Raw genomic sequence first — 27483 nt, forward strand, 5'->3', positions numbered from 1 at the left:
AGCTCAGGACAAACCTTATCTATAACACAATGACACATTCTGCATGAACAGTTTTAAATTATAATTTTTAATTATAATTTTGATAAATAAGTTTTTACTAATTATATTTCTCTTATATTTATTTTTCAATAACTTTTGAAACATTTGTGATCACAAGTGTCATTTCCTCAATCATACAACCTTTATCAGTAATCTTGTTTTTATTACATTTATGGCAGAATCTTTCATTTAATTTCTTTCATTTAATTTATTATATTTTATCAGAAGCATTTAAACTCCACCTTTGTCCATTAACAAAAAAACGCCTCCTCAGCTGAGGGCGGGGCCAGGCGAACCTGCGCGTAAACGCCCCTGTGAAGCGCGCTCCCGTGTCCTGTGTGCGTGTTTCAGTGTCAGTGGTTCTTTGCGCTAGGTGGGTTCTCCTGGTTCTCCTGGTTCTCCTGGTTCTTCCTCCTGCTTCTCCTCCTCTTCCTCCTCCAACATGCGGCCGTGCGCTCCAGCTGCCCGGGCGGGGATCTGAGCGGCTCTGCTGCAGCGTGTGTCCGCCCCGAGGTGCGTGTGAGCCGGGGGAGCTCAGCAGCGACCCCCTGAGGCTCCGCTCCTCTTCTCCTTTGTCAATCATCTTCTTTCTCTTCCCGTCGCGTCACTGATGGAGCTCACGCGCTCCGGCTGAGCCCGTCGCTGTTTCCCGTGCAGACGCAGCCGAAGATGGAGACGGTGATGGAGCGGGAGTGCAGCGCGCTGGGGGGGCTCTTCCAGACCGTCCTCGGGGACATGAAGGTAACGTCCACTCGCTGGTTTATCTTCTTCTGGATCTGTGTCCTCGCGCTCATTGAACCTGCCTCCTGCGGGAAGACGCGGTTTGCTCATGAGCAGTGATGAAGAGGGCAGCTGCTGCATCATCACACCCTGCTGCTCCTCTTCATCACTCTGTTGCACAAAGCTGGAGGAGACGCGTCTTCACGGGTTCATCCATCACCCCCATTACTGTTAGTATTATTGTTATGGATGAGGAAGAGGAGGAGGAAGAAGATGAGTGTGTCCAGGAGAAAGACGAACAACCAGCTGCACACACACGTACACACACGTACACACACAGTGTGGAGGGAAGGCAGTGACACAGCAGGAGGTGAGGAGCAGTTTCAGCAGAGTCATGATCTTCACCGACAAACTGTGAGACTCGCACACGAGCTTCAAGACACAACATCCAACAACTCTTTAACACAATGTGTAGAAGCAACGTGTCCTGTGAGTCAGGTTGTGTCCTCTCCTACTCGTCCATGGACCAAATGCAGGGCAATGTCCTCATGTCTTTTAACACGCAACTTTTAATTTGAAATAACAAACCACTAACGCATTGCTCAGTTAGTTGAGCAAACCTCTGGTTTCCTCCTACAGACAGATGTTATGATAAATTATGTTATATTATAATATGTTCTGATATATTATCATCAGGAGGACTTGAAAGGACGCAGGCAGATGTCGTTGTTCTCTGGTCTGTGGTGGCTCCTCCTCTGCCTCAGGGTCTCAAGTTCAAGTGAAGTTTACAAAAAGCTTTGTGCGTTAATTTGTGCGTTTTCTGAAACTGAAAACCGTCCGTTCTCCACGTGTCGGGGGCTTTGGTGTCGGGACTGTCTGCTCAGGAAGTCTCTGCTAGCTAGCATCCTCTGTATTCGTAGCAAGACAACGTAACATTACATGTGACAAACTTCTTCAGAGCCGACTGTATATATTTTTTATTTATAAAAGGATATTACAGGAAGAATATGAGTGTTTCTTCAAATTAAAGCGCTCGAACAAAACCGTCCAAAAGGCGTCATGTCACTAACGCCCTCGGTCTGGGGCCCCCAGGTCCATTTGCCCGGGGTCCCTGAAGAACCTTGACACACTCCTGATTTTGTCCAAACGTCAGTAAACATCAGTGACATCATCAGCTGTTTCCGTGTTCTGCTTGCTGATTGGATAACGCTGACGATGGAAAGCAGCTGATGTTTGATTGATGTGTGAGTTTGGACGTAAGGAGGAGGAGGAGGAGGAGGAGGAGGAGGAGGCTCATGTGTTTGATTCTCAGGTGACAGACTCCAGGTGACTTCCAGCCTCTGATCCGTCAGATCCATGAAGCAGCTCAATGAGACACAACATCTGGATTAATGAAGGACGTGATGTCCACTCAGAAACAGTCGTATTTAAGAGACGTTAAAGTCTCTGAGTGTTTGTCCACAGTGGGGACATGTGGGAACCTGTCCACTTCACCACCAGGAACTTCCCTTACTCCCACTGTGTCTTACTGGTGGGAACCTTTTCCATTATGTCTCCTGCTGCCTCCAGAGAAACTCTGACTATGATGAGGTTCAAGACATTTTCCAGAATTCATGTAGAAAACAAATTATTCTTCATATGAGAGGATCTGGAGCCAGACTCTATCTTTCATGGCTCCATAAACAACACAAACAAACTAATCCACTAATATACAAACAAACACGTGTTGGCTCTTAACAGTCGTTGGTTTTGTCGTACGTCAGTGAAGATTGTGTGTGTGTGCAGGAAGAAAAACATGACAATATGAAATATGTGTTGATGGAACAAACTGGAACAGAACCCACAGATGAATCATGGGAAAGATGATGGATGAGTGGAAATATTAATAAGTCTAAACTATCGTTAAACCCTCTTGTTTCTATTGGGTGTGTGTGTGTGTGTGTGTGTGTGTGTGTGTGTGTGTGTGTGTGTGTGTGTGTGTGTGTGTGTGTGTGTGTGTGTGTGTGTGTGTGTGTGTGTGTGTGTGTGTGTGTGTGTGTGTGTGTGTGTGTGTGTGTGTGTGCGTCGTTAGGCCATTGAGTGTGTTAGCTGAATGCTAATCACCATTTATCTTGGACTGAGCCGTTGTCCTAATCACCTCTGAGCTAAAATAATCCTGCCCTCGTTATGTGTGTGTGTGTGTGTGTGTGTGGCTGTGTGTGTGTTTGGCTGTGTGTGTGTGTGTGTGTGTGTGTGTGTGTGTGTGTGTGGCTGTGTCAACTGGTTTATCACTATCGATATCACCATGGAAACCTCAGGGTCAGAGTTGTTGCATTGGTTCCGGTCCGACGGCCAAATGGGTCATTGTGTTGTTGTTTGTGGAGATCAGCTGACGTGTGTTGTTTCCTGTTGTGACGTAGGCTGGTGGTGAACTGGTTCTGTGATGGTTCTGTTGATGGTTCTGTGATGTCACATCAACTCAGAGCTGAAGGTGGGTTCAGTTAAAGAAGGCGGAGTTTTAGCAATTGTTCATGTTTTTGTGAAATCTTATAAAGTTGTTGATTTAATGATAAACAAACAGGCGTCTTGATTGACAGCTGAGATCGACTCAGGTTGTGTGTGTGTGTCTGGAATGAAGCTTAACTACTTGATTGTTGTGTTTGTGTCAGCACAGTGTGACCTATGTGTTGAGTTCTGACACGGTTTTAGGTTCGGAGCTGTTTGTGTTGTTGTCTCGTGAGTCAGGTTTGTGTTGTTGTCTCATGTGTCAGGTTTGTGTTGTTGTCTCATGAGTCAGGTTTGTGTTGTTGTCTCATGAGTCAGGTTTGTGTTGTTGTCTCATGAGTCAGGTTTGTGTTGTTGTCTCATGTGTCAGGTTTGTGTTGTTGTCTCATGAGTCAGGTTTGTGTTGTTGTCTCATGAGTCAGGTTTGTGTTGTTGTCTCATGAGTCAGGTTTGTGTTGTTGTCTCATGTGTCAGGTTTGTGTTGTTGTCTGGTGAGTCAGGTTTGTGTTGTTGTCTCATGTGTCAGGTTTGTGTTGTTGTCTCGTGAGTCAGGTTTGTGTTGTTGTCTCATGAGTCAGGTTTGTGTTGTTGTCTCATGTGTCAGGTTTGTGTTGTTGTCTGGTGAGTCAGGTTTGTGTTGTTGTCTCATGAGTCAGGTTTGTGTTGTTGTCTCATGTGTCAGGTTTGTGTTGTTGTCTTGTGAGTCAGGTTTGTGTTGTTGTCTCACGTGTCAGGTTTGTGTTGTTGTCTCATGAGTCAGGTTTGTGTTGTTGTCTCATGTGTCAGGTTTGTGTTGTTGTCTGGTGAGTCAGGTTTGTGTTGTTGTCTCATGTGTCAGGTTTGTGTTGTTGTCTTGTGAGTCAGGTTTGTGTTGTTGTCTCACGTGTTAGGTTTGTGTTGTTGTCTCATGAGTCAGGTTTGTGTTGTTGTCTCATGTGTCAGGTTTGTGTTGTTGTCTCATGAGTCAGGTTTGTGTTGTTGTCTCATGAGTCAGGTTTGTGTTGTTGTCTCATGAGTCAGGTTTGTGTTGTTGTCTCATGAGTCAGGTTTGTGTTGTTGTCTCATGAGTCAGGTTTGTGTTGTTGTCTCATGAGTCAGGTTTGTGTTGTTGTCTCATGAGTCAGGTTTGTGTTGTTGTCTCATGAGTCAGGTTTGTGTTGTTGTCTCATGTGTCAGGTTTGTGTTGTTGTCTCATGAGTCAGGTTTGTGTTGTTGTCTCATGAGTCAGGTTTGTGTTGTTGTCTCATGAGTCAGGTTTGTGTTGTTGTCTCATGAGTCAGGTTTGTGTTGTTGTCTCATGTGTCAGGTTTGTGTTGTTGTCTGGTGAGTCAGGTTTGTGTTGTTGTCTCATGAGTCAGGTTTGTGTTGTTGTCTCATGTGTCAGGTTTGTGTTGTTGTCTTGTGAGTCAGGTTTGTGTTGTTGTCTCACGTGTCAGGTTTGTGTTGTTGTCTCATGAGTCAGGTTTGTGTTGTTGTCTCATGTGTCAGGTTTGTGTTGTTGTCTGGTGAGTCAGGTTTGTGTTGTTGTCTCATGTGTCAGGTTTGTGTTGTTGTCTTGTGAGTCAGGTTTGTGTTGTTGTCTCACGTGTTAGGTTTGTGTTGTTGTCTCATGAGTCAGGTTTGTGTTGTTGTCTCATGTGTCAGGTTTGTGTTGTTGTCTCGTGAGTCAGGTTTGTGTTGTTGTCTCATGAGTCAGGTTTGTGTTGTTGTCTCATGTGTCAGGTTTGTGTTGTTGTCTGGTGAGTCAGGTTTGTGTTGTTGTCTCATGAGTCAGGTTTGTGTTGTTGTCTCATGTGTCAGGTTTGTGTTGTTGTCTTGTGAGTCAGGTTTGTGTTGTTGTCTCACGTGTCAGGTTTGTGTTGTTGTCTCATGAGTCAGGTTTGTGTTGTTGTCTCATGTGTCAGGTTTGTGTTGTTGTCTGGTGAGTCAGGTTTGTGTTGTTGTCTCATGTGTCAGGTTTGTGTTGTTGTCTTGTGAGTCAGGTTTGTGTTGTTGTCTCACGTGTTAGGTTTGTGTTGTTGTCTCATGAGTCAGGTTTGTGTTGTTGTCTCATGTGTCAGGTTTGTGTTGTTGTCTCATGAGTCAGGTTTGTGTTGTTGTCTCATGAGTCAGGTTTGTGTTGTTGTCTCATGAGTCAGGTTTGTGTTGTTGTCTCATGAGTCAGGTTTGTGTTGTTGTCTCATGAGTCAGGTTTGTGTTGTTGTCTCATGAGTCAGGTTTGTGTTGTTGTCTCATGAGTCAGGTTTGTGTTGTTGTCTCATGAGTCAGGTTTGTGTTGTTGTCTCATGTGTCAGGTTTGTGTTGTTGTCTCATGAGTCAGGTTTGTGTTGTTGTCTCATGAGTCAGGTTTGTGTTGTTGTCTCATGAGTCAGGTTTGTGTTGTTGTCTCATGAGTCAGGTTTGTGTTGTTGTCTCATGTGTCAGGTTTGTGTTGTTGTCTGGTGAGTCAGGTTTGTGTTGTTGTCTCATGAGTCAGGTTTGTGTTGTTGTCTCATGTGTCAGGTTTGTGTTGTTGTCTTGTGAGTCAGGTTTGTGTTGTTGTCTCACGTGTCAGGTTTGTGTTGTTGTCTCATGAGTCAGGTTTGTGTTGTTGTCTCATGTGTCAGGTTTGTGTTGTTGTCTGGTGAGTCAGGTTTGTGTTGTTGTCTCATGTGTCAGGTTTGTGTTGTTGTCTTGTGAGTCAGGTTTGTGTTGTTGTCTCACGTGTTAGGTTTGTGTTGTTGTCTCATGAGTCAGGTTTGTGTTGTTGTCTCATGAGTCAGGTTTGTGTTGTTGTCTCATGAGTCAGGTTTGTGTTGTTGTCTCATGAGTCAGGTTTGTGTTGTTGTCTCATGAGTCAGGTTTGTGTTGTTGTCTCATGAGTCAGGTTTGTGTTGTTGTCTCATGAGTCGAACAGAGCCGAGGATCCTGTGTGACTGATGGATGCAGTTGCCCTGCGCCGTGTGTGTGTCTGTGTGTGGCTGCACATGTGACCCCGCCCCCCCCCCCCCCCCCCTGTCTGAAGCCTCTGCAGCAGCAGCGTTGCCGTAGCAACGGTAGCCAGGCGATGACAGAACCACGGAGCCGACGCCCACAAAGAGCCCGTCAGGGGGCGGAGCCGTCACATGATCCTGGCTCCGCCCACATTTAGCTCGAGGGACGAGGAACGACAATTTAGATTTAACTTTCCACAGTTCAGAGGCAAATACATTACATCTCAATCCTATTGATGTAAAATATAAACAACAGCAAATTAATAACTCTGTGACTTTAAAGTACAATTAATAAGAATTAATGGAAACATAATAATATGAACATATTCTGCTCATATTCAGGTTGATTATGGTAATCAGTGTTATGACTGCAAATGTTTTCATGTTCAGAAAACGTGTGTGTGTGTGTGTGTGTGTGTGTGTGTGTGTGTGTGTGTGTGTGTGTGTGTGTGTGTGTGTGTGTGTGTGTGTGTGTGTGTGTGTGTGTGTGTGTGTGTGTGTGTGTGTGTGTGTGTGTGTGTGTGTGTGTGTGTGTGTGTGTGTGCATGCTGTGTTGTAGCACCGATGTTGGCACACAGTGTGTGTTTTAGAAGATAACTACCAGAACTGGTGTGTGTGTGTGTGTGTGTGTGTGTGTGTGTGTGTGTGTGTGTGTGTGTGTGTGTGTGTGTGTGTGTGTGTGTGTGTGTGTGTGTTGGCTCGCTGCAGCGTCTGATCCTCAGGATTTGTGTTTTTTGGCCGAGCAGCCTTTTTATGGAGAGGAATTTATTGTGTGTGTGTTCTTTGTCTGACCGCACACAGTGTGTATTCAGTGTGATTCAAAGTTTAATAAAATGTCGAGTGTGAGTCTGTTGGAGGAAATATCGATGGAGACGATCGGTCATCAGACTTGTTGGTTTTTGTGAGATCACGTTTCTCTCGCTGCAACTTGAGATCCAATTGTTGTAAATTGTGTCTTTTAAATATTTGTGTTCTTCTCATCTCTTCTTTCTCAGGGAAGTTACCCTGTGTGGGACGACTTCATCAGCAAGGCCAGCAAACTGCAGTCCCAGCTCAGGTAACACACACACAAATACACCCCCCCCCCCCCCTACACACACGCACACACACACAAAAACACACGTCTGCTGCTTTCGTCATGTGTGAAAGACAGACTCTGGACCCAACTCTCATCACCACCTCCAGAGATCATGTCTGTAAAGTTAAATGGTTAAACTCCAACATAAATAGTTTTAACAAACACACAAAGACACACACAAATACACACACACAACAACCTGAGCTTGAGAAAATCCAATCAGTCGTCTTCATTAAGTGTTTAAATGTCAAACTCACCTCGTCCCCGACGCTGTGGTTCACTAGGTCTACACACACAAACACACACACAAGCACACACAGTCACACACAGGCACACACAGGTGCACAGCTCCATGGACCTGCGGAGGCTGGCAGAGATGAATTACTTTATCAGTGAGGTGGATCTGCAGCAGCCTCCAGAGTCTCAGGCCCAGAGGTCAGAGGTCAGCAGAGGTCAACACTGATCACAAACATTAGACATAGATTCATAAATATCTGTCTGCTGTGCTTCCTGTCTCCAGGTCGACCGTCATGGCGGTGGCGGCCTTCCTGGACGCCTTCCAGAAAGTGGCCGACCTGGCGACGAACAGCCGAGGTAGGACGCTGCTGGTTTGTGTGTCTGTGTGTGTTTTGTTGGGTTCTTTGTCCAGATGAATTATTGTGTTGTGAAGTCCGACCTGGTTGAAGAGACTGAAGCAGTTCACTGTCTCTAGGACGTCTCAGGGCTTTCTCTCCGTTTGCACTTTCTCTATTGATTATGTACTTTACCATTATTGACAAATGATCAGAGGTGTCGTCTGTTCGATCAGCGGGGGGGGGGGGGGGGGGGGCACTTCCTGGAGGGAGGAGCTGAAGCAGAGTGTTTGATCCTCTGATGCAGGGAGGACGTTTTATTTATCTCATCGGGGAGGAGCTTCAGTTAATCCTGGTGTGTGTGTGTCTGTGTGTGTGTGTGTGTGTGTGTGTGTGTGCGTGTGCGTGTGTATCACTAAGAATGCAGGAAACAATCCATCACTGCCACGTTGATTCTAGGGTTGTAGGTCACAGCAGCTCTATAATTGTGTGTGTGTGTGTGTGTGGTGGTTACACACCTGGAACATGTGTAGAATGACAGGTGTCTGTCAACCTGTGAACAGGTTTGTTTCCAGGAGAAACCAAACTAAAACACTTTATATTTTTATTCACAGAATGTGTGTCAATGTGTTTTTGAGCTTTAAACTGTTTCTGGTTTTAATTTCACATTTATAAAAAATCTAAATGTATGGGTTTCAACATATATGACTCATAGCGCCACCTAGAGTTTATAACTGCTTTGGAACTAATATATATAGATATATTTATATATATGAAAACATGAACACTCTCCTCTTCACACTAACCCCCTGAACACAGGAAGTGAGACAGGGAACATGGGGAAATGATTCTGGTGCAGATTGGATGTACAAAAACACGATGGAGGAATATGTAGCTGGGAAAGGAGAGGGGGGGGGGGAGGATGGAGGGCAGATGGTGATGGAAGGGGGGGGGGGGGTACCGTTGGCTGTCATGTCCAGTCGACTGCTCCTGGTGGTCATAGCAACAAGATGGAAATCACTGCAGGAAGATTCCGTCTGAGCAACGAGATGGATGAATAGATGGATGAATAGATGGATGAATAGATGGATGAATAGATGGATGAATAGATGGATGGATGGATGGATGAAGATGGATGGATGATGGATGATAGATGGATGAATAGATGGATGGATGATGGATGATGGATGATAAATGGATGAATAGATGGATGGATGATGGATGATGGATGATGGATGGATGAAGATGGATGGATGATGGATGATAGATGGATGAATAGATGGATGGATGATGGATGATGGATGATGGATGGATGAAGATGGATGGATGATGGATGATAGATGATGGATGATGGATGGATGAAGATGGATGGATGATGGATGATAGATGGATGAATAGATGGATGAATAGATGGATTGATGATGGATGATGGATGGATGAAGATGGATGGATGATGGATGGATGAAGATGGATGGATGAAGATGGATGATGGATGATGGATGATGGATGGATGAAGATGGATGGATGATGGATGATAGATGGATGAATAGATGGATGGATGATGGATGATGGATGATGGATGATGGATGATGGATGGATGATGGATGAAGATGGATGGATGATGGATGGATTTCCATGTTGGTGGAACCAGTCGGATCAGAAACGTTGTGTTGTGTTGTTGTGGAGAGTTTTGTTGGATCGTATCCAACACAGTGTGGAGATAAAACACAACGGGGATCCTCCTCTCTCTACCTGTTAGTGTGTGTGTCTGTGTGTGTCTGTGTGTCTGTGTGTGTGTTCGCGAGCACTGGGCCGTGGTTGCTGTAGCAACCTGCTGCCGGATGGGGGGGGGATGGTTCCCTCTTAAAGGGCCGGCGAGGGCCAGTGCCATGACGGGCCTCGTCAATACGTCCACATCTGGTAACAGGAAGCAGAGGCAGAGGAGGAAAGTAGAGAGAAGGATGAAGAGGGGATGAGAAGGAGAAAAGGAAAGAGAGAGAGAGAGGAGGTGTGATGGAAAGAGGGAGAGATGGAAACGCGAGGCTCTCTCTCATGTGGACTGATCCACTTTCCTCCTGGACGAGTGTGAAACGTTTCTTCAGTGAACTGAAGCTTCTGGATTCTTCACTTGTTCTCAGAGCTTCTGGTTCCAGCTGCAGGAAACATCTGGCTGTGAAAGCTCCGCTGGCCAGGTGTTGTTTGTGGAGTTAAAATACGTGTTTGTGTTGAGCTGCAGCATCTGGAGCTGAGATGGAAACTCCCACTCGTCACCTGAGCTGCAAATTAAAACTGTTTTCATACAGTAAAATGATTTAGTGTTAAAATGACCTGAGATTGATCCACTGCAGAAACTGACTTCGCTCATCCTGTTGAGCTGCGGGACAGAGAGGCAGTTTGTCAGAGCTTCCTTCAGACTGCAGTCAAGTGGGTCGGACCATCAGCTGGTGTGTGGACATGTCTCTCAAAGGTCAAAGGTCACCTGCACTTTACACTTTTTGACCCTAACTCAATAGTGAATCTAATTGGACACAACGGTGAAGAGATGCTAACAGTGTCTCCAGCAGCCAGCCTGAAAACATCTTCCCTGTCACTTCCTGTCACGTTTGGAGTCATAGTGACGTTTGAGTGACGATCACTAAACAACGTGAACTTTAAAGAAATAGTCAAATTGAATGTTTACCTGTGTGACTGTGCACAGAATGTGAGGAGAAGGTTTGTGACTGTAGTGAAGTGAATCCCTGTGGAGGCTGCTGCAGAGAGTGTGTGTCTGTGTTTGTGTGTGTATCCGGTGTGTGTGTGTGTGTGTTCAGTCACAGATGGCCTCCGTTGGCAGTTCCTCATTTAATGATATCATCTCAGGCGCAGGGTTGTGATGTCATCTCTGCAGTGTCCACACGCCAGCGTTCTTTATGCTCTTCATCGAGTTGCATCGTCCAGACACTGAAGAACACACTCAGCCTTTTGTGCAGGGGACTGTTGCATCTTGGGTAATGTAGGCACCAGGTTGTGTTGGCGTTTAAGAAGAGCGTGTGGAATTAGAAGAGATGAAAACTCTGCTTCATCACTTTAGATAAACTGCTCCACTCAGTTCTAATGATTCCAGACATAATGTACAACCATGGACATTACTGAGGGCTGTGGATAAAGAAGGAAACGTTAGAACTTAGAAGCAGCTTCTAGTTTCCAGCCGTGGAAATAAAGATCTGACCTCAAGTGTTTATTTGCCCGAACGCAGCAGCTCAGCGACGCCGGGCGAACGGAACCAGAGACATAAAAACTGAACCGAGTGGAATCCACAGAGAATCGGATCCTGAGTGAGATCACAGAACTGGACTGAAGCTCCGCCCCGTTCATGGTTCACCTCCTTGGTTCAGACGTCTCATGCAGGAGACGGCTTGTGAAAGAGAAAGTCACTATTTAATATTTTAGTATTTAATATTTGCTTATTTCTGACTGTGATATAACTTCAGAACCGTTTGAGACTATCACATATTCCAGATGAAGTGTTTCCTCCCATCACACAACGACCCGGCAGCCTGTGGTTTTACTGGTGGGAAACTGGAAGTGAGGACAAATGAAAGGCGGTTGTTGGTTCTCACTGGAAAACCACAACCGGACTGGAGGTGGACGCCATTACCCACAAGCCCCCGGGACTCGACATCACATGCTGCTAACCAGGTTTCATCTCGTCACATGATCGGCTTCATGTGAGAGCTGCAGTCATTATGGTATGGCATCACCACGGCAACAGCAGCAGCTGCCTGGTTTGACGTCCCCCCCCCCACACACACACCATCACGTTTATCAGTGAGATTAGTGGCAGTAAAGAGAAATAAAGCTCTTTTCACAGTTTAGATATTTTCCTAACGTTTGAGTAGAAAGATAAAATATAATGTGTTTTAAAAGCTGCTGTGTTCAGAGTGCAGTGAACGAGCAGGGGAGTAAACCTGATGTCAGCCCGAGGGTGTGTTTGAATTATTAACCAGGGACGCCCAGCAGGTGAGACTGTGTGTGTTCTTCTCATCTCCTGCACAGACCCCTCCTCATTAGTTCTGAGGCTCCACCCGGGTGAGGAGGAGGGAGCGCTCCCTCTGCAGGTCTGGACGGGAGCGTGTGCAGACGGGAGGAGACGCGCTCCTCGCTCGTAACACCAGGTTTATCGTGACTCGATGATTCAGAGAAAGAGGAAACAGCAGAGAGGTGGAGAGGAGAGACGGGGGGTGGTCGCTCAGTGCTCCAGGTCACCAGCAGGGGGCCGGTGGCGTTTGTAAAGGTTGAGCGGTTGTTCAATAATTCACGTTTCAGCTTCAGAGTCAAACTGTGATTCACTTGTTTCATCAACTGAATCTGTTTCTTCACAAGTCGTTTCACAGAGGAACCGACTGCTGGAGCAGCTCTGGGTTTATTTAATGAAGGACTCACAGTAAACTGCTGGTGCTGATGGTGTGGTGTCACCAGACCAGCAGCCAATCAGAGCTCTCATCAACGTGCTGTGGCAACAAAGAGCTGGCACAGGTCGTCTCCCGACAGGAAGCTGCTCAGGAGGGAGGTCATGTGACGGCGGTTAATTCACAGGTGGTTTACATGCTGGCAGAGAGTGTGTGTGTGTGTGTGTTTGTGTGTGTGTTGTGTATGTGTCTCTCCAGGGAGCAATGGGAGGATGAAAGTGTGTCTGGTGTAACAGACAACAACCAATCAGCAAAGACAGAGACCTGCCCGAACAAGCTACACACAGACACACACACACACACCTGAGTACCCTGGCAAAATCACCAGTGGACCTCCCACACAGTCTGTTACAGGCACAACACACACACACACACACACACACACACACACAGCTGTCATTACATTAACTCTTCATGTTTCATTATGTTCGTCTAACAACTATAATCATAGTGTACTTAGCAAAGTTGTTTTTATACGTAACGTTATACATCAACATCTAAAAGATCATTTTAAAGGAGCTGACATTAGTGTTGGTACGTAACAAAGTACAGTAACTGAAGTAGTTAGTGTACTTTCATGTATCTGTACTTTACTTTGGATTTATTAAGAATCTCACACGGTGGGAAAGTGAAGTTCTGTTCTCTGTTCATTTCAGTGAATGAAACTGTAAACAGACGCTGCTGCAGCATCGAGTGACTGAAGCTCTTAGTGATGAGATACAGGGCCAACACACACACACACGCACACACACACACACACACAGACACACACACACACACACACACACACGCCTCCAGAATACAGATTAGTGGTGGAATAAGAGTCTGGTTTCTCTCAGGAGCTCTGCCAGCGTCTCAGGTCAAATGAATCAAACACTCACTTTACTTTGTTTTAGTCTAAGTTCAAAGTGTGTGTGTTTGTGTGTATATGTGTGTGTGTGATTGTGTGTGTGTTGGCTTCAGACGAAACCATTGGCTTTGTTTTAAATGTTTGGATTAAAAAGCCTCTGATATCATCGGGATCTTGTTTCTTCATTCCTGTTCCTCTGTAGATCGAAGCACGTTTCCTCACGCTTCTTTGTGTGTGTGTGTGTGTTTGTGTGTCTGCCTTGTGTGTGTGTGTGTGGTCAGCCTTCACTCAGTGTGAGGGAGTCAGAGTGTGAAATGCCCAGTGGCTCCTGTGAGCTGTGAGAAGAACAAACCGTTGCTCCTGATCCAGACGAGCTCGATGAATCCACCGTCCTGAGACTTGAACACAAGGTTTCATTCACAAACTGTTAATAGAACAAAACGTCTAATTATTGTGTGGGAGGAGTTTGATTTATTGTCAAACATCCAGGTTCCTTTAATGTGTTACTTTCATTGAGCTGAGTTCGGAGCTGCTGATGATTGACAGTTATCTCTGCCCCCCCCCCCCCCCCCCCCTCATGGAGCTCATCAGAGACAAAGTTTGTAAGATTCACTGAATGTGTTCGTCCAAGAAGATCGATGAGAGCGTTGAAGGCAAAGTGATCCAGAACCGAGGGATCAGTCTGAGTCCTGGAGGCTGTCGGAGGGGGAGATGATCCCAGGAATATCTACGTATTTAAAGAATCTGAAGAATCACACACACACACACACACACACACACACTCAGACTGCAGCCTCCTCACTCAGGCATCTCAGGACTTCTCCCCTCCCTGGTTCAGTTCGGTATTCCAGGACTTTACGACCCCATCGTCCTGCAGGAGCTGCTCGGAATTCAGCTTACTCCTGAAACGGGACCCCCCCCACTCACACAGTCACACACAAACACACAAACACACACACTCACACAGCCACACACTGTAACCTAGTAAGACGTGAATGCCAACAAGTTTTGAAATGTTTTCTCTTTTTTAAATTTAGAATCCTCCAGAAATGCACGAGGCTGAACAGCGTCTGATTTAGATCGAAGTCAGGATTGATTGGAGTTTATATAAAGTTCATATTATATCAAATCATTATGGGATTTTTTTGCTTCTGCTACATCTTCATATTTTACGTTATCAGATGAGCAACACGTTTCTGTTGCAGCTCTTGTGTGTAGTGAATGAGACGCACGTTGGTGTTTCCTCTCTCGGCATTAAAGAGATTGACCGCAGGGACACGCCGACTCCTGTTGTTGACACATGAGGCGAATGGAAGTGGTGAAGTGACCTTGGCTAGAGAGAGAGAGAGAGACTGATGCAACCAGCAGGCAGAACCACACATCTTTATTTAACATCACCTGATTGGCTCAGCTCCACCCGCCTGTCACACAGAGGTGTGGCTGCACCGTGTCATTTTATTTTGTAAAGGACGTGAAAAACAAAACTGACGATGAAATAAAAACTGTGAAGTTCTGACAGATTTCAACATGTTTTATTTCATCTTCTTCTCTTTCTTTAACTCTGTGCTTTCATCCTCTTCATCCTCCTCTTCCTCATCTCCCCTCATGCACCAGTTCTCAAAAATAGCTCCCCAGTCACAACCTCCCTGCAGCAACCAGACAAGAAATATAGTCCCATGCAACAGGACGGTGATTTACTGCTGCACCACTGAGGCTGTGTGTGTGTGTGGGTCTGTGCGTGTGCGTGTCCATGTGTGTGTGTGTCCGTGTGTGTGTGTGTGTGTGTGTCTCAGCTGCTCCGGTTCCTCAGCCCAGTTCCACCAGTCATCATGTGGAGCGTCTCCTCCGGTCGGTCGGTGGGAGACGGCTTTAAATTCCAGTCTTGGATTCCAGGTCACCAACTCCCCCCCCCACGCCAGCGTCCTCCGGTTACAGAGGCGAGAGCAGCGACCCCCCCCCCCCCCACGTACATGAATCTGATTCATCAACCTCATTGAGGAGAATGAAGGGATTCGTGTTTCCAGACAGAATCAAACGTGGTTTCAGATTGAAATTGTTTGCAGAGTCAAACTTCATAAGACAAACCTTCGTCTTTTTCAAGTTCTGATCGATGTTCTGACAGTTTGTCTCAGACGTCAACTCGTTCTTTCGTTCTTCTCGTCCTCACATTATTTGGATCTTTGATAATCGCTGGTTTCCTGCACGTTGACGCGTCCTCGCTTCCTCTGACGGTCGCGCTCGGCCTCGTGTGCAGCGGCTGAGCCTCGAGGCCTCGATCAGAGCGAACCGGCTGCAGGTCAGACAGAGAAGTGGGTCACACACACACACACACACACACACACACACTCACGCACACAGGCCCAGTGAGTCCAGAGCTGGGTCAATCAGCTGAATTGACCAGGAACTAATCGACAGTCTGTGACCTGCAGGAACTCAACTCGTCTGCCAACAACAGGAAACTCCAGCAACTGTGTCACTGAATGTGTGAATGAGGACAAAGACCTTTCCTGTGTAGAGAGTTTTCTCATCAGTGAACACAGATACAGATGTGTCTCTGAACAGATCCTGTCAATGGGTCGGATCCCAGCCGTCCTCCAGTTGAATCCACAAAGTGATGTCATTAAAGTCTTTTAAACATCCTGCAGACTGGAATCACTGGGACGACACTGGGAGAGAACACACCTCCACTGAGCTGATCGGCCACTTCAGCACCAGACACACTTCACTGCATCAACATGCATTGACCATGTGCACGGGGGTGTCCTGCAGAGTGTTGAGCACAGTCAGATATCAGTCTGACACAGATGAATGGAAGATTTGTGACTGACGAGCAGCTGAATAACAATCACCCCCTAAAAACTAAATCCAGATCAGAATCACACGCGGTTTCACCCGATCTCATATTCAGTTGGAGGGATGAAGCTAATGTACTTGAAGGATTCCCACAGGAAGGATCAGACCGGACCGGAGTCCCTCGTGGGTCCTAGAGCGACACTTTAAAATCTGACATATTTAGAGGAGTGACATTTGTGTGTGATTGTGAGCAGCTAGAGTGACGCTCTATTTACCACAAAGGAACATTTTGATCATTAGGTTAATATTTGTCCTGGTCGCTTCCACTTCTCTAAGGAGGCTGAAGAAAAGAACGGATGAAGGAGGAGGAATATGGAGACGTTGGGTGTGACAGAGGAAGAGGAGTAGGAGGAGGAGAAGGAGGGAGAGGAGGAAGGAAAGTGAACATGTAGAGAGGAGAAGAGGGAAGAGCAGAGGAGAGAAAGAGGTGTCAGTGGTGCAATGCAGTGCTCTCTACCCCACCCCACACACACAGACACACACACACACACTCACACGCACACACTCTAACACACACACACACACACACTCTCCTCTATACTTGTGAGGACGCTACACAGACACAGGACAGTGAGAAAGTCCTACTTACAGAGAAGATGTGAGAGAATGTTAAAGATCATATCAAATAAACGTGTGAGAGATTCTTTATTTAAGTTTTTCTCTTATTTCAAGTTGAAGGATTTTTAATTGGTTTGAAGTGGATATCATTGGTCCTCACATGTGTAGCATGTATGATGAGCCTGTGTGTGAGCGTTAGCGTGTGTGTGAGCGTTAACGTGTGCATTAGCGTGTGCGCGGGCTGGAGGTTGTTGTTGGAGCTCCAGGCTGACAGGCTGAGCTCTGGTGACCTCTTCCCCAGGAGGGAGTGTTCTGTCTCGGGGAGAGAGAGGACGACCATCTGGCCCCTTGGCGAGCCGTCCTGCCTCCTGCTGTCTGCACCCTGCCCGAGTGTCCTTGAGCAAGACAAACAGGGTGAATCCCTAATCATGACCTCTGACCCCATTCACGGGAGAGAAGACAAGAAAAAAGTCTCCTCCTCTTCTCGTTGCTCGTTTTAATGTGACGGGTCGTGCTGATCTTCTGGACGATGTCACTTCCTGTTGTGAGGTTTATAAAGTCTTGATTTGTTGTTGAGGCAGAGAATACAGATATTTGTCATATTGCTGTATTTGATGTTTCAGTCATATGTCTTCTTATCGTGTGAAACATGAAATGTCACTTCTCAACTGTCTGCTGCTTCCAACACTTTTATCAATATGTTGTGTGTCTTTGTCTCTCTGTCTGTGTGTGTGTTTGTGTGTGTGTGTGTGTGTGTGTGTGTGTGTGTGTGTGTGTGTGTGTGTGTGTGTGTGTGTGTGTGTGTGTGTGTGTGTGTGTGTGTGTGTGTGTGTGTGTGTGTGTGTTTTCAGGCGGGACGAGGGACATCGGTTCAGCTCTCACCAGGATGTGCATGAGGCACCGAAGCATCGAGGCCAAGCTCCGCCAGTTCTCCATGTGAGTAGATGTGTGTGTGTGTGTGTGTGTGTGTGTGTGTGTGTGTGTGTGTGTGTGGTGAACAGGTGTAGCATCTCCATGGCAACCTGCTCCTCCTCTTCCTGCTCCAACTCTTCATCTTCCATCTCTCTCTCTCTCTCTCTCTCTCTCTCTTCAGTGTGTGTTAGAGCAGGACACAAAAACAATTATCCTGATTAATTTCCCTATTTTATAACTAATTATTACTCTTATTATCATTGTTATTATTGTGTGTCTGTTTAGTTCTCTGCAGGTTTACCTGTGAAAACTGTGTCATGAGCCCCTCGTCCTCCTCTTCTTCATCTTCCTCTCCTCCCTCCTCCTCTTCATCTTCCTCCCTCCATTAGCTCTCTCAGGACGGAGGGAGTCGATCAGAGGGAAATGAGAGGATGAGACATCCAGCTGAGTTTCAGAACAGCTGGAGGATGTAAACACAGATATTAACATATATATGTGTGTGTGTGTGTGTGTGTGTGTGTTTCCAGGGTGTTTCTGGACTGTCTGATCAACCCACTCCAGGAGCAGATGGAGGAGTGGAAGAAAGTCGCCAACACTCTGGACAAAGACCACGCCAAAGGTACACACACACACACACACACACACACACACACACACACACACACACACAGACACACAACCTCTAACTACTTCCTCCCTGATGATCCTGAGTGATTTCTCTGTGTTGTTGAGATGTGTGTATCAGTTTCTTTGTGTCCTTCACACACGATGTGTTTGCTCTGCAGAGTATAAGAAGGCTCGTCAGGAGATCAAGAAGAAGTCCTCCGACACTCTGAAGCTGCAGAAGAAAGCAAAGAAAGGTCTGTGATCTGTGGCTGCTCGGGAGAAGACTCCACTATGAGTCACTGCTAATGAAACAATCAGTGTTGGGGGGGGGGGGGGGGGTATTTAAAGGCTCTGATCTTATGAGGATCTGAGTTTAAAACGTCATCTCTCTTTCTCCTCCCGTTCTGCTGGATCCCATCATGCTCTGCTCAGCTGATGTGTTTGGTAAGTTTACACCCTGACATCACCTGCTACAGAAACGTCCAATCAGGAAGGAGAACATTAGATGGTCATTGTGTGTGTGTGTGTGTGTCCAGGCCGTGGAGACCTGCAGCCTCAGCTGGACAGCGCCATGCAGGACGTCAGTGATAAGTATCTGCTGCTGGAGGAGACGGAGAAGCAGGCGGTGAGGAAGGCCCTGGTGGAGGAGAGGACTCGCTTCTGCTGCTTCGTCACCATGCTGAGGCCGGTTGTGGTCAGTGACACAAACACCGAGACATGAAACACACAAAGACACGTCCTCACTGGTTCCTCCCTGAGGCTGAAGCTCCATGTGTTTGCTCCATAGCTTCATCTGATCTGTTAGTTCTGCTTCCACATTGTGATGTAGGGACTTAACACTTGACGTGGGCGGAGTCTCCACCCACTGATGAGGAGTTCCTGTGTGTTTGTGTGTCAGGAGGAGGAGATGTCCATGTTGGGGGAGATCACTCACCTGCAGTCGCTGACGGACGACCTGAAGGCGCTGACCATGGACCCTCACAAGCTGCCGGCCTCCAGCGAGCAGGTACCGCCCTCTGAACGGTTCATAAGAAACACACGGGTCATTTGTTATGTTATAAATGTCACAAAACAGCAATAAGTTGTCGTTATAATTCACCACCGCACCAACAGATGTGTTGTAAATCCTCTGAGACGCTTTGAGAAGCTAGAACCAGCAGATGTTCTGGTTTGTTCGTCTTAAAAATGATGAATTGATTCTCAAGGTTGATGTTTTCAAGGACACTTTCACTTTCTGATCAAATTTCCAAACCCTCATTTCCCAGAGTTCATAGCAGGTCAGAGGTCACAGGCAGGAGAGTGAAAGCTTCACCTTCAGAGGGAAGGAACCTGATTCTAATTCAAGTCTGTTCTGATTGGTTCTCTCAGGTCATCGTGGACCTGAAGGCCTCCGACTGCACCTGGTCATACCAAACTCCGCCCTCTTCGCCGAGCACCACAGTCTCCAGGAAGTCCAGCATGTGCAGGTAGGTGTCTGGTTACCAGGCCAGCAACAGGAAAACCATCCCTCCTGCATCATACTGCCACCCGGTGGTCCTCTGGTGTATCCACAGTTCAGGTGGAGGGAAGAGATTGAGTGTGTTGAGAGATTTAAAACGTTTCTGTGAATTCATCCAGTGAAAGTGTTTCTTAATAAATCTGAGGTCAGAATTCATTCTTGCAGCTGCAGGATCTTTACAGAGAAAGTTTAGTGTTTGTGACGAAGAGTCTGAGATTATTTCATCTGAAGCTCTCGATATATTTCAGAGCTCGGCCTCCAGATTCATTTTTCAGATTTAAAAGATTCAGACAGTTTTTTTAATTAATGATTTTAATCGATTAGTACTTTTGTGTTTTAAAGAGAAAAAGCTGTGTTTCCTGAAAAAGAGAAAAGTGAAATTGATAATTTTCCTTCTGAAGTGAATGTAATAAACTTAAATCTGTACGGAAGCAGGCAGCTAACGCCCCCCCCCCCCCCCCCTTCGTCCCACAGCAGCCTGAACAGCGTGAACAGCAGCGACTCTCGCTCCAGCGGCTCACACTGTCACTCCCCCACCTCCCACTTCCGTTACCGCGCCTCCTCCTCCTCCTCGGTGCCCCCCCAGCAGCCACCGGCCCGCCTCTCCTCGGTCTCCTCCCACGACTCTGGCTTCATCTCCCAGGACGCCTTCCAGTCCAAATCGCCTTCGCCGATGCCTCCGGAAGCCTCACAGGTACGGGACACGTGGGTTTGATGCTGTGGAGGAAGACCAACTTCAAAGTGACGAAGATTATCTGTTAATTACCTGTTGACTCCAAATAAACAGGTTACACAATACGCAAAAAACTGACAATAACTTTAATCATTAGGTCATTTTTAGCTTCTCTAATATGAATCTTTGCTACTTTTACATTTTGATAAACGTAAGGACATGTGAAGTCAGGTGGGTCATTCAATCATCTGCTATTGGCTTTAAAGAGACTGTCCTGTGATTGGTCATTGAATTCTAAAGATGGCGGCGAAGGTCAAAGGTCACAGTGACCTCATAAAGCATGTTTCTACCTCTCAACATGACGAGTCTGTCTCAAGAGAATTTCTTCATTTGACCAGTCGTCACTTTGACTGAACTGATTTGATTTCAGAGGTCAAAGGTCACAGGGAAGTGGTTATTTTCACACATTAGAGGCTTTATCTCTTTTCTCTTCTCTTCATCTGCTGAAGCTGCTTCATCTAACACGCGTGGTGTTTGTGCTGCTGCTTCTCTCAGTGTCTGTGACTCACGCTTCTCTTCTCAGATTCTCACTTCACGTTGTTCTGACTAATCTGTCGCTCTTCCTCTGCTTCTTCTGTTCCTCTGCTGTCGTGGCTTTTCTCTGTGCATCCTGCAAACTGCTGACTGTGTGTGTGTGTGTGTGTGTGTGTCTGTGTGTGTGTGTGTGTGTGTGTGTGTGTGTGTGTGTGCGTGTGCATGGTTCTGCTGCAGTCATGCGTCTCTCCTATACGCTGTCAGTCTGTCAATGAGGAGCTTTCCTCTTCCTCATCTTCCTCACCCTCGCACCATGACCCTCGCTCTGCAACACAACAGGTGAACGTCTTCATGTGAACACACACACACACACACACAGACACACAAAGGCAGGATTCTTTCAGTCCCTTCTAGTGCAGAATGTTTAAATCTGTGCAGCAGGTTTTCATCGTCCACAGTCACAACCATCCTTTTGAATATTTTTGGTTCTTTTCTCATCCACTCATGTTCAGTTGTCGAATGGTTTTGAGCACCACACTGCCCTCTGTCTGCACGGAGTGGTACATCCGGCCCAGGACAGCCACCTCCACCCTCCATACTTCACCTCCTTCACCAACACCACCACCTCTCCCATCTCCTCGCCCTCCTATTCGTCCGTTTCTCCCACGTGGTCGTGGTCTCGTTCAGGCTCCGGCCAATCAGGAGAGTTCTCGCCACTCAGCCCCCCGGGGGTGGAACCGGTCCCGTCAGTTCGAGTCCCGTCCTGGAAGGTTTGATCCTCGTTGTCCCTCATGTCCTCCTCCTCTTTCCTTCAGTTCATCCTTCTGTCGTCTCCTGATGTAGTTCTATTACTTCTTGTCTTCTTCTGAATTTTGTTTCTTTGCTCAGTTTGAAAGTGAATATTGATAAATTGAGTTTGGTTTTCATCTCATGTCGACATCATCAGCTTCATCATAACATTTCACATGAAGCTTCTCCCTCAACTCACCTTTTACTGTTATATCACCAACAACTAAATGTGCTTCATTCACTGATAATTACAATTGTAAGAATCCTGATTCAGAATTCAACGACATCTTAATAAGTTAATGTCAGGATGCTATTAATAAGTTGTAGTGTCGGTCATTGTTGTTTAAATTGTTTAAACAAATGATCAATCAAAAACAATCAAGCCTGTTTATTAGTGTTTCTATTAAAATCTAGATTTAAAATGAACGACCAAATCTCCATCAAACATCAGAAAACCGTCTGAGGTGTAGTCAGGACCTGATATGAGTTCTTCTGAGCGCTGGGACGCTCTGGTTTACCTTCATGTCTCTGTCTTCTGTGTAGGACTGGGCCAAACCAGGTCCGTACGACCAGCCGATGGTCAACACCCTGAGGAGGAGCAAGGACAGGAGAGAGACTACAGATCCCAGCAGCCACCAGGGCGCGGATGTCCCTACACCAGGGGAGGAGCCACACAGGGTTAAAGGAAGCCACTCCCTGACATCGCCAAAGGTCAGATGGCGTTTAATAGAAATCTGACCTCGTGTTTGGGTCATTTCAGTTCCCACTGATCGAAGGAGAGACAATCACGTCTGAGATAACCTGTGTGTTGATGTGTGTGTCTGTGTGTGTGTGTGTGTGTTGCAGGAGGACAGGGAGGTCCATGAGGAGCTGGCCCGGGTTCTGGCCCGTGGTCTCCACCTGGACATCCAGGGCTCCAGTAGAGACTCGCTGCAGGGCTCCAGCGGCTACAGCAGCCAGACCCACACACCGTGCTGCTCAGAGGACACCATCCCCTCACAAGGTACACACACACACACACACACACACAGAAACACACACAGGCAGTGATCCTGTGAAACGTATATTAAATAAATAATGAATCATGGCGTGTCTGTCAGATTGACCTCGTGTTCTGCTCCCTGCAGGATCGGACTGTGACTACTACACGGTGGGACTGGATCCGGACGGCGAGCAGCAGGCGTCTGACTTCGATAAATCCTCGACCATCCCCAGGAACAGTGACATCAGTCAGTCGTACCGCCGCCTGTTCCAATCCAAGCGTCCCGCCTCCACCGCCGGCCTGCCCTCCAACCCCGGCGCCGTCATCACCCCCGGAGTCGCCACCATCCGACGGACGCCGTCCTCCAAACCGAACCTGCGTCGACCCTCCGGGGGCCTCAACCTGGGCCCCATCCCCATCAAGCCCCCCATGATCCCCGTCAAGACCCCCACAGTGCCTGATCACCCCGGTTTCCCCAGCAGAGCGATGTCAGAGGACGGCAACACGCCGCGGACCCCCCTCAGCCCGGCCACCACACCTCTGTCCCCGGGCAGCAACGGGCCCTTTTTGCCAAAGACCCGGCCCTGTGACCCCCCGCACCTCTTTAAGGAGTCCGATCCCCCGACCCCACCCCCGCAGCCCGGTGGGCGGGTGTCAGAGTGGGAGCGCCGGCCCCTCCCGGAGCTCCTGGAGGAGTCGGAGTACGGTGAGGTGGAGGACTTTCTGGTGGCCATACGGCGAGGAGTCAAACTCAAGAAGACGACGACCAACGACCGGTCAGCGCCGATGATTTACTGAGAGGAGACGGGTGGACGTCCCTGACGGAGTTTCAGTTATTAAACTGTTACAGGGACACGAGGTGGATTCTGTCGAGAGACAACGGGAAGGATGACGTCAAATGAAAGAATAAGAAGTTGCCCCGAGACGCTGGTCCAGGATCAGTGGAATAACCTGATGTCATATTGGTTTTTGATTTAAAGGTTCAAAATGCACCTTCTCCGTTTGGCCATGTTATTAATTTAACACATTAGTGGATCAGAGTTTACATCCATACGCTCATAATGTAAAGTCTCAGACTTCTTCAGGCTGAGAATTCTGTTGCTGGAGAAGCAAACTGAAAACCTTTAGCTCCTTAACGTGTGTGAGTTTCCCCCTGGGACCACTGATCCAGGATCATCTCCTCAGGGCAGCTTGAGAAGGTGTGAACGTGGTGGACGAGTCTTTCTTCTTGTAGCAGAAGCGACTGACACTAAACTTCACTGGGCGTGGTAACGGGAAGAAGTGACGATCGATGAAGTAGAGGAAAAACTCTCAAAGAGATGACGGAGTATTTTCAAAAGATCAAAAGTGATTTGTATATACATATTTATGATTTGACGTGTTTGTATGTTTTTTTGTCCTCTGCTCCCTTTACACCTAACAGTCTCCTCCCATTTCCCCTTTAAAGGTGCCAAAAGCCTTCGTGCTGAATTTAACATTAATATTCTCTATTTAATTGAAACGATGCTGAATTTGTTTTCCTGTAAAAACATAGATATATTGTTTGAATGAGAATAAAAACAGCCTGAAGAAATCTCTGAGCTCCTCCTGAGCTGAGGGAGGACTTGTATATGTAGTGTTAGCAGAGTGGAGAGGGGCATGGAACCATTTTAATAGCACATAAGGTTTTGTTGTTGTTGCAGACATTAACACATAAAGTAGATTGACCTGCATGTTGTTAAAGTTCGCCCCAGTTCAAACTATCAGTGTGGCTCTTAAATCAAATGTATCAGTCAGTTAGGTTATAAAGTTCACGATGCGGAGGCCCACAGAAGGAATGTTAGTTATTTGTTCATTATTTGGCTTTTTGAAATTTATTTTCTGTGAAGCAACAAATCAAGAGAGAACTCGACCAGTAACAACTCCAATTTGTGAGTTTGTCATTGTGTAGTCGGGCCGCACACCTCTGTCTTCATGGTTATTTAACACGTTGCACACCCACCACCAGGGCAGCAGCTGTACAGAGTGTGTTGTGTACACTTCAGAGTCCATGGTTGTGTTACTACAGGTTCCTCGTTACTACCTAGAGGTAGTATTTGGAGTAATGTGGATTAGTGTAGGGTCTGTGGTAGTGAGGCCTGGGTTCTGTATTTGCCTGGCACAGATGTACACAGTGATGGACTAGTTGAAGTATTCTTGTAAAGCTTCAGTATTGGGACAGTTTACTACAGGTGCAGTATTTTCATCCTGTCACGTTCATATTCAATATTTGCTCCCTGATTCTGCTATAGCCTTGAATAGAATCTCCAAATCTACATAAACGTTTTAAAGAACCTTCATTTTGACTTGTTTTTGTAGAATAATTGTAATTTATGTTTCTCATTTCTATGGTCTCATGTGGAGGCCAATTAAAAATACACAAAACAATGAAGAGATACTTAAATTGAAGTGTATTTCAATTCAGACTCTTAAACCTAAATTCTGATCTAATAAAAGCATCTTATTTTGAAGCCTTATTCCTCTAAAGTTCAGGTACTTTATACACCCTAGTGCACTCACACAATATATTTGCCTATTAACTATATTTTTTACCTAATATCGTTATGTGTAGCTTTAACCACACAGTGAAATCCCCTTGTTGAGTTTTATACATTGGCAAGCTAACATATCTGACCTAGCTAAACTAGCTAAAGCAGAGCTAGCCAGGTAACTAGCCACCCTGCTAACTATTGTAGCTCAATTCCTTCTGATACATGAAAGTTCTCTCACACTGTCAGTTCACTGTCCCTGTGAATGTAGCATGGAGGCTAACGAGGCTAACACTATTAGCTGTGGACAAACGGTTACAAAAGAACACCAGTAGGCTCTGCTGTGTATTTATATCAATGTGTCACTGCAACAAATATATAATAACCCTATGCTAGCTCGTAGGCTAATTACTAAATGTCAAATAGCCCGTTGAATTAAAACCTAACTTGTGCTAGCGAGTGAATAACAAGCTGAAGTACTCTAAACCCCCCCGTTGCTACTTAGATAGTTGTCACCACAAGTCAAATGATTAATATATTTATACAATTGAATATTATAATTAATTTCATTTGTTGTTTACCAGGTTTTGATCTCCAAACGGTACTATTGAGCAAATGAAACCTAATGTATTTAATATGCATGTTATTTTTAAGTTAAAGATTTAATATAGACAGCTTTTTTCTACTGAAACGTTTCTTTGTCCACCTCCGTTGGTCGAATGGACCAGGAAGCATTTTAGATACCGTGCACCGCCTGCTCCGTGTCCCTCCAGGGATCCTCGATGTTTCATATTCCGTGTGACGGCAGTTTGACGCCCTGTATGACGACTGAAGTCGGTTTCATATTCGCTCTGTGGATTCTCCAGGTTAACGAATAGAATCGTGAAGCTGATGCGATAAAACGTGCGTGAAGCTGAATGTTCGGGCCTGAGAGGAACTGTGTGTATCAGTGATCTGAATGATGCCGACACACACTGACCGGTCGAGCAGTGATGATAAGGAATCACATTTAGTTATCTTTAATATTATTATTAAAATCCCTTTTAATCTAAAATCCCTCGTCCAGTCGTCGGTGTGTGTCGAGGTCGTTCGGTCTCTGAGCTGTTAGTATCAGCGTCTGTGTGTTTCTGACCTTTAATGTTTGACCTTTCATTTGAGACAAGTTGCCAAAAGTTTTACAGTACATTAAAAATGACGCTCTGGGTCTGATTTAAATTTTTGTTAATATTTTCTACATGATGTTCTTGATTCAGGAGTTGTTTTCACTGATGGATGTTTCCTGTTGGAGTCAATCTGTCACCTGATGCAGCCACATTTAAAAAGTCTCTATTCACTTTGTGCCATAGCAGGAGTTATCTAATTTTGGAATGAAGGTATACCTGATGCAGGACTGTCAGGAGTTTTATGAAATGTCTTTGGGAATGAATATCAAAAATATAAACACAACAAATAGTAGATTATCTTCTTTACTTCTGAGCAAGAGGAGTCAGAGAACAAAAATGTTGAGTAGGAAAATCTGAAACCAGAGAAACTTGGATGAGTTTCATTGATAAAATATTGCTTATTATATATATATATATATATATATATATATATAATACACATTACTAAACTACCCCTTCCAATTCTTATAGTATCATTAAAAGAAATCCTATTAATTTGGAAGAAAACTAAATGTAAATCCTGTTCAAATATAATCAACTACCCCATTAACAAGATTCAAATATATTAAATGATTTTGAATCCTGATTTATTTGGTCTCATTTAAAACTGAAGAATTAATTAAATAAAAACATTTGAAATAGAACTAAATTTTAGCTAAAACTCTGATTAATATTCTTTTTGTCATAAAATGTTCAGATTATAAATCACAATCTAAGACGACAGCTGTTTGTCCGTTCCACTTAATCCATGAACATTACATTTCTCAGCATTTAGGAGGGAAACATTAAATATTGAATATATGGTGTCAGACTTGATCTGTGGCGCTAGAAGTGTTGTTGTTCATATTATTTTTCTAATGACTGTTTCACCTCTTGTGTGTTATGTTTCATGTTCATTTCCTGAAAACTGTCTCCTGTTTTCTATGTATACCAGCTTTTTGGGCTAAATAATAAAATCGTAGCAAACGATGTGCATCTCATGACGAAGACTTTGCTCTTTCTTATCAACACACCACTGATTCATATTTAGATCAAAGCATGAGTCAGCAGTTAAATTGAAACAGGAGTCTGATGACAGATTTAGTTTGACTGACTTTAGAGGACGATCAGTAATGGACGACCTTTCAACTTTGATTTCATTGTCCTTAAAAACACAAGAACCTGTGTATCTGTTAAATCCAACTTGGTGTCTATGTTACCAGGAAGTCATTCACCACATGATGAACCTTTGGAGCGGATCGGGCG

General features: G+C 45.7%; 1 protein-coding gene across 1 annotated transcript; it reads left to right on the top strand.

Annotated features, from left to right (window-relative positions):
• Window positions 1–221: 221 nt before the first annotated feature.
• Window positions 222–26649, top strand: LOC133972589 (protein MTSS 1-like). The gene is made up of 13 exons (XM_062410121.1): window positions 222–780; window positions 7211–7272; window positions 7814–7887; window positions 17426–17510; window positions 18014–18105; window positions 18272–18346; window positions 18629–18786; window positions 18991–19098; window positions 19461–19558; window positions 20065–20284; window positions 22130–22297; window positions 22433–22589; window positions 22714–26649. Exons 1-13 carry the CDS (start codon window positions 709–711, stop codon window positions 23364–23366), a joined length of 2022 nt encoding a protein of 673 aa, XP_062266105.1. The 5' UTR covers window positions 222–708; the 3' UTR covers window positions 23367–26649.
• The last annotated feature ends 834 nt before the right edge of the window (window positions 26650–27483 follow it).

Source organism: Platichthys flesus, chromosome 17 (assembly GCF_949316205.1).
Source record: "Platichthys flesus chromosome 17, fPlaFle2.1, whole genome shotgun sequence".
In the NCBI taxonomy this organism is placed as follows: Eukaryota; Metazoa; Chordata; class Actinopteri; order Pleuronectiformes; family Pleuronectidae; genus Platichthys; species Platichthys flesus.